Below are 7880 nucleotides of genomic sequence, written 5' to 3'. Positions count from 1 at the left end.
CACAGGGGCAGTTATACCCTGTCTTATAGGGTCACTGTGAGGCCGCATCCATTCAATGGCAGAGTTTGGGTTTTTTGGTACACGGAGGGGATGGCAAGGATTGCTTCTCTCTTTTCCTTTGGGGTCTTCAGCGACTGAAGCAGGGGAGAGCCTTGAGCTTCAGGGAGACAGGGAGCTGAAGCTTTCCCAGGAACCACCTGGGCTCGCTCAGCCCTTTGTCTTGGGAAAGACTTGCCTAAGAATTCTAGGTATTCTGCCAGAGTTTCTCTGGTTGGGCTGCTCAGACAAGGGCTGCAGTTTGAACCACCACTAGCAGCTCAGTGGGAGAAAGACGGGACTTTCTACACCTGTAAAGAGTTTCGGCCTGTGCTACCGGGTCGCGATGGGTCAGCATCTGCTGGATGTAGTGAGAGGTTTGGTTTTGTTTGAACTGCGCCTCACTCTTACACCCAGACAAGCTGTAAAATGTACCTGCAAAGCGGCTTGGCTCCTTACAAGAGCGTCCGTTTGCAAGCTTCCGCCCAGCTGGTTTCCTTCTCTCCGATGTGAGGAGCCGCGGAGAAAGGAGTTTTTCCCAGGGCACAGGTGAGCCGTGAGCACCCAGAGGTGCGCTGGGAGCTGTGAACGCGGTGACCAGCCGCAGCGTGTGTGAGTGCGCTGAGTGCCTCTGACTTACGCAAACTCAGTTCCCGACCTTGGCGCCGCGCCCAGCGCAAACCTGGCTAACCTAGCATCTCCCCGGCCGCCGGGAGCGAGGCCGCGGGAAAGAGCGGCCCGAAGCCAGCGAGCGCCGCCGCGGCCGGCTGCCGGGGGAGCACCTGCCCAGGGAGCAGGAACCCAGCGCGAAAGACAATCACGACGCTAACTGCAGTGACCGCCCGCGATTGGTCCAGCGTGCCAGGTGCTGGGACTACAGCCAGGTGGCCGGAAAAGAAACCTGATCCGGAGGAGGCGGCGGCGGTGCCAAGTGAAAGGCATCCACGGGGGAGGGGAGGAGTAGGGGGAGGCGGCTAACCGTGATCCTGCAGTCTCTGAGCGGGCACTTACACACACACACCGGGCACCTAGACACACACACCGGGCACTTACTTACACATACACCCACCCACCCCACCCACCCCGGAGCGGGCACTTTCTCTCAGAGGAGAGCTGGGCTCCTTTACTGACACAGATCGCCAGGCCTTACTTGAGCGGTGCAGTCTGGCGGGTCCTACCGCCTATCTCTTGTCCAGTCCAGACCCTGGTACAAGCACCTCCGCGTTACAGTGGAAGGAATCAACACTCGCCGAGTTGCGCGGAGCCCTGGTGGCGCTGTGGGTTAGGCGTTGCGCTGCTAACCCCACGATCGGCAGTTCTAACTCACCAGCTCCTCAGGGGAAGAAAGAGGAGGTTCCCTCTTTCTGTAAAGATCGACCGTTTCAGAAAACCTCTATTTGAGTATTTTGGTTTTACACAAGAAACGAAGTGGGATTCCAAACCCTTCCGCCTGCCTCTCCCACGCCAAGCCCCTCCGAGCACATTACAAAGCAGATGTGCCCGTTGCGATGTAGGCACGCGGGGAGCGCACCGGGCGCCCGCGGGGACAGGGCAGGGCTTTGGTGCGGATCCCAGCCCGAGCCCGGACCTTGCGGACGCGGAGCCCAGCCCTCCAGCCGGCGCCGCTCTGATTGGCGCGCCCCGCCGGCCTCCCGCCGGGCTCACCTGCCCCGCCCAGCCAATCCGGGACACCAGAATTGGGCCGTCGCGGGAAGGCGGAGGGAGGCGCGCGGACGGCCAGAGGCCCAGCGGCCTCCGGCCATCCAGAGCCGAGAACTGCGGGCTGCGCGCCCCTCTTGCGCCGCGCTCTGAACCCCAGGGTTTGAATGCGGCGCCCGCGGAAAGGGCGGCTCCAGGTCTCCGCCCGCTGAACCGCGCGTAGACAGCGACCCCCGAGCTGCAGGGGCTCGGCCTCGGCAGCCCGCCGGGAGCGCCGCAGCCCGCTGCGGGCTGCCGCCCTGCTGTTCCGGTGGGGGTGTGTGTGCCAGGGCCGCGCCAGGGGCAGCCAGCCCCACGGAGGCAGGATGTTCACGTCCAAGTCCAACTCGGTGTCGCCCTCGCCGTCCATGGAACAGGCCGACTCGGACGCACTGGACATCAGCACCAAAGTGCAGCTCTATGGGGTGCTGTGGAAGCGGCCCTTCGGGAGGCCATCCGCCAAGTGGTCCCGGCGGTGAGTGTTCCCTGCGCCAGTGTGCTGGGCCTGAGGACCCTCCTCCACCCTGCTCAGTGGCTCTCTGCTGCTGCTGTTCATTGTGACCTTGGCCTCAACCCTTGGTTTCTGAGGCTAGCTCTACCTGGATGAAGTGGACCCCACTGGGGTCTTCCATGTCGTCGCAAGGGGTTAAATAGCTGGGGTGGGACCACTGGGTGGCTGTGTGTGTGTGTTCGGGAGTTGGATGCAGAGATCAGATTGGAGAGGCGGTGGTGGGAGCACCTGCTGTTGGTCAGGTTGCAGCAAACTGCAGGAGGGAGTCCACCATCCCCCTGGAGCCCAGAGCCAACTCATTTGCTTTACAAGCCCTGTTGGGGCTTGTAACTAGAGGACATACCTGGGCTTAGAGTCGGGCCACAGCTGTCTATGTTCACTTCCCCCCACGCCCTTCAACCTGCACCTCTTATGAAAGGGAGGGGGGCCTCTTATGAAAGGAAGGGAGCCAGGAAGGGCCAGAATTTTCTTAAAGGTCTGTGCCCACCCCTGGAGGATGCTGTTTATAACCCCTCCAAACGCCCCCAAAACTCACTGCCATCTAGTGGAATACAACTCGTAGCCACTCTGTAGGTCAGGGTGGCTGAACTGCCCCTGTAGGTTTCTAAGACTATCAGTCTTTATCTTTCTCCCTGGGCAGCTGGTGGTTCCAAACACCGACCTTAAAATAACACCTTCTAAAATACTAAAAAATCTGAGATCTAGAGGAAAAAAATCCCAGTGCTTGTGGGAGAGGGAAGATACCAGGGGTGGGGATGGAGCAAGGACCTCGGGGAGGGAATCGATCCATCCAGCCGAGAAGACCCATCCTTTGGAGGAGTAACGTGGGGTACCAACACAGCCCCCTCTTGTTTCTACACCAGCCTCTGAGGCAACTCCGCAGACTTCAGTTGCCATTCTCGGCCTATATCTGGGCCTGTACAGATCTGCAGTGGCCACTGTGCAATAAACGATGCGCTGCTCACTGACAAGTCCAAGATTCAAACCCACCACCATCCACTCCTCGAGAGGCTGTCTGCTCCGGTGACGACTGACAGGCTGAACCCTGTCTGAGTCACAGTCACTCAGTAGGCCTTAAGCAATTGTGGAAAAGGGCCATTCACAGCTTCAGCCTGACCCCTTGGGGTGTGTCAGAGATCTCAGACCTCTTGGGCCCCTCCCCAGAGGTGTAGCCTGATGGGAAAGGAGGGGTGGGTATGGATGATTTTGTGCCCCTTCCTCATCCCACCCCAGGAGTCCTTCTGTGAACAGTGTGTGTGTTGGGGGGATGTCTCAAATGTTCTCAGAATCACAGATCACGTAGATGTGGTCATGGCTGGCGCCAGTGCTCTCTTTGGATGAATAATTCAATATTTTTGTAAGGTTGCAGGACAGATGGAGCTGTGCAGTGTTTTATACTTTCCATAGCGGGTTTACATACTTCACATTTTTCAGAAAAATGTATTTTATTGTTACAAATACACACAATGGAACACCCATCACATCGTTAGCTCCTCTGGGTACAATTCGATGACACTGGTTCCATTCAAGTTGGGCAGCCGCCCTCCCCCTCCCTTTCTGAGCTGTCTCTGCTGGGGATTGTAAACCCATGCCCCCCTAAACTTCCCGTCTCATCTTCCCAGCTGCCGTGGCCGGTTTGATCTCCAACAGGCAGACCTTGAAAGACCACCCTCGCCAGGCAGCCCAGCTGTTGTCTGATCTTAACACTTCAGGGGGCATTTTTGGTGTAAGGTTTAAAGGTAATCTGAGGGCAATGGTTTTAGGGTCTCATCCAGCCTCCGTGGCTCCAGAAAATCTGGAGTCCATGAGAATTTGAAATTCTGAATCCTACCCCCACCCATCATTTGATCAAGAACCTTCGATCAAAGTGTTCAATCTGGGTGGCCAGGACCTATCCAGAGCTGTGATTCATGGCGAAGGAGTTAGAGAGATGTTCAGGGAGTGGTGTTTTGCCCAGCTTCTCACTGGGATCTGATGGACGACAGGCTCCCCAAGTGCCTCCAAAGTTAAGGTGACATCCGGTCCCCTAAGTGGAAACCTGGAGGAGAGAGCACATCTGTCTGATGGCGCTGCCTGAGCCACAGGCCTGGACGGCAGGAGCAGCCTCGCCGGGCACTGAGTTGGGGTGGGCTGCTGCTTGCAGGTTCTAGTGCCTTCAGCAGGAATGCCCCTTCCATGCCGCCTCTCTTCTCCCGGCAGCCCACCTGCCTCCTCCTGTGGGTCTCACTGCTGTCCCCCACTTTGGTTTTGGATCTTCCCAACTAGACTTCTCTGGCCAGCAGCTTCCCACTAATGGCACCCCAGTCAATGCTAGAGACCTGTGCCCCTACCCCCACCCCCCAGTGTCTCTCCTCATCACCGCAGGTCTAGTGGGGACCTGGCCTTTGTCCCCACTGTAGATTCCAGTGCTGGGAGGTAGAGCTCCCATTGAATTGGAGTCAGAACCGCATGCATGCTCTACACATGCCTTCTCCTCCTACCAAGTCCTCCAGCCCTCTTCCTGTAGAGAATTTCTGGAGCTGCGAAGTAGCCCTGCACTGGGTACAGCCAAGAAGTACCTGTTCACTAAGTCCCCTGTGCACATTTGTAGTTCAGAGGATAAACCACACACATATACACACCGGGAGTCAGTCACCAGGCCAGCAGGGGGTCTTGTGTGGGGAGGGCACAATGCTAAGCTCAACCCCCTCTTGTTTCCCGGCATAGTGCCCCGGGCCCATTCCCCATTTGTAGAGTGGAATCTCTGAACCTCAGCTAATTAGTGGCCACAGGATGGCTTGGGAAGGGGGCAGCTGGGCCACCACTTCAGAGCCTACCCATTAGGGCGATCGATGTCCTGGCGGGGGCAGTTGCGGGCAGGGGGCCTGGAAAGGCTTGGTGCTGCATAAATGATAAATGGGCGGATGGAGCGGCGGTGGCCAGCTGGGAACTGTAGAACCGCTTCCACTCAGAGTCCTCACTGGGGGAGAGTCCTTCACGTGTGCCCAAGCAGCCAGCTTCCCGGGGCTGGAGAGATGCCCTTGAGCCAAAGGGCAGCACAAAGGGCCGGGGATTTGTCTGAAGCATTACCTGGCAGAAGGGGTTGATGACCCACCCCGCCCCTTAGTCCATGATCAGAGGAGACGCTCATCTGTTAGAAGCCCAATGCTCAGGGACCCTGAGGAAAGATGCAGGGGTTGGGCACAACAGTGTCAGCTCTGTGACCAGGCTGGTTCTGCAGCCAACACTCTTCCTTCCCGGGTCTGCCACCTCCTCTGCCTCCAGCCCCCAAGCCCCCAAGCCCCAAGTGACTTAGCCAAAGCCTTTCTACACCAAACAAACACACTGCCACTGAGTGGTTTCTGACTCACAGAGACTCTATTGGACAGAGTGGAACTACTCCCTAGGGCTTCTGAGATGAAATCTTGACGGGAGCAGACAGCCTCATCTTTGTCCCAAACAGTGGCTGGTGGGTTTGAACCACCAGCCTTGTGGTTAGCTAGCAGCCCAGCGCTGAACCCACTGCATCCATTATCCTTCTGGCATTTTCTCCCCAGGTGCATGGTGGTCAGTGGGGCCTTTGTCCAGTTGAGCAGCAGTGACTTTTTTTCTCTGTTTCTTTTCCACAATTAGAGGGTTTATTTGGGAAGGTAATAGGTTACCACAGGTCAGGATCAGTAAACAGTAATAAGACAGTCACTGGTTCACAGCAATAGCTCGCAACTAGCAGCCAAGTCTCTCTCCAGCCCTCAGCCACGTGGTCTCTACCTATCTGGGCCAGGACACCCGGCTGCCACTCTCCATCACAGCCCCTGGAGGCGGTGACTCTTAGAAGATGGGGGTGGGTGGGGGTGTTGCTGCAGAAGGGGCCCCAGGGAGTTAAGATTCCCAGTATCACAGGGGTCAGGGGGCCTCAGAGCCAGTCACCACATTTCTTAAATCTCTGGCCACGTGGTCCGACAAGTACCCGAGCAGGTGTGGACTGGTCACACCTGTGACCTCAAACAGGTCAGGGAGAACTCCTTCCCTGGGAACTGGGCCTTTGCCTCTGCGCACCCTGGAGCTTTCCCACAGGGCTGGGGGGACGGGCCCGCCTGCCACACTCTAGTGGCCCTGGGTTTTATCCCCGTTTCTGGGTCAGGTAACACTTCCCCACAGCTTGCTGTGTGACATGGCCCGTAAGGTCAGCTGCAGCATTTCTGCTTGGAGGCTGCCCCTTTAAAAATAATGATCAACCTGGGTTCCCCAGACCTCTGACATAGTGGTCATATGGGCGTGGCCTGGGAAGGTTGGGGGGTACATTGGTCTCTGGGCGCTGCTGTAACCAAGTGTCACAGAGTGGGTGACTAAGCAGCAGGGTTTTGTTGTGTCTCCGTCTGTCGTGAGGGACCAGCGAGTCCGTTCCGACTCAGAGAAGCCTGCAGGCCAGAGCAGGACTGCCTTGTGGGTTTCCAGCTGGGACCTGCTCCGTGGCCCTCTGGGGCAGTGGGTTTCTGAGCTTCTCAATCTTTATGGGAAAAGAAAGCCTCATCTTCCTCCCACGTGGCAGCTGGTGGGTTTGAACTGCTGATCTTGCACCCAATTTCATACTTAACTACACCACCGGGGCTCCTTCAGCTGGGATCAAGCTCAAACTCACTGCCTTTGAGTCGTTGCCACTGGGTTTTATGTTGACTCCTTGTGACCCTCTAGGTCTAGGACAAGGTAGAACTGCCTCTGGGTTTCTGGCTTGTTGTTACGGGACTAGAAAGCCTTGTCATTCTCCCGCGGAGCAGTTGGTGGTTTCAAACTGCTGACCCCACGGATCGCAGCCTAACATGTACCCATGATGCCACCAGGGCTCCCTTCAGATGGGATTAGGACCTACTTAATTTTAAAAAATCATTTTATTGAGAGTCTTACAGCTATCATAGCTTTCCATGGTCCAATCATATCAAGGAGTGTTGTACCATTGCTACACAGTTTCAAAACATTCTCTTCTGGAACTTCTTGCTATCAGCTCCTCCTTGTCCCCTCTTTTCCCTCCCCCCAGGAACCCTTTATATATATATCCCTTCACATATAATTCACTCCCCTCCTACTTAATTTTATTGCGACCTCATGTTAACTGATAACATCTTCTAAGACGCTACACCCAAACAAGTCACATGCACAGGTGCAGGGGTTACAAAAACCATCTCCACTTCACTGAGTGGATTCAGTCTTACAGCAACCTGGTAGGGCAGAGTAGCACTACTCCATAGGGTTCCCGAGACGGTAACTCTCTACCTGAGCAGACAACCTTCTCTTTTTCCCAAGAGACCGCTGGTGGGTTTGAACTGCCCATCTAGCAGTTAGCAGTCCAGACCTTAATCCTCCGTGCCACTGGGGTACCGTCAGGGGTTAGGGCTTCAACATGTTTTGTGTGGAGAAACACAATTCCATCCCAAACCAGGGGTGATGAGGAGGGGTCCCTGTCTGCACTGATGAAGGGGAAGCCTTGTAGGGTAAGGGGACCAGATGTTAACATTGGTAAAGCGGGACGAAAGCAGGACACCATTGATAAAACTCATATCCTGGCGAAACAGCCACATGGCAGCCAAAAACCGTATACCCTAGCTTGTCGTGCATTCTTTCCAAAAATTTGGACTTTTTAAAAATGCCGTGGGCCGCAGTA

General features: G+C 56.1%; 1 protein-coding gene across 1 annotated transcript in view; it reads left to right on the top strand.

The window, feature by feature from the left end:
• The first annotated feature begins 2035 nt into the window (after positions 1–2035).
• The window catches only part of PLEKHD1 (pleckstrin homology and coiled-coil domain containing D1), a 26805-nt gene continuing 20960 nt past the window's right edge, over positions 2036–7880 (top strand). Inside the window, exon 1 of the mRNA XM_004699012.2 lies at positions 2036–2209. Within this exon, the coding sequence (XP_004699069.1) occupies positions 2061–2209 (149 nt within the window). The 5' untranslated portion in view covers positions 2036–2060. The remainder of the gene's footprint in view (positions 2210–7880) is intronic.

The sequence above is a fragment of the Echinops telfairi genome, unplaced genomic scaffold, assembly GCF_000313985.2.
Source record: "Echinops telfairi isolate 266 unplaced genomic scaffold, ASM31398v2 ScPeMD7_18;HRSCAF=68, whole genome shotgun sequence".
NCBI classification, from domain to species: domain Eukaryota; kingdom Metazoa; phylum Chordata; class Mammalia; order Afrosoricida; family Tenrecidae; genus Echinops; species Echinops telfairi.
The sequence above is the reverse complement of the archived record's forward strand: the minus strand, read 5'-3'. Positions and strand labels throughout refer to the sequence as shown.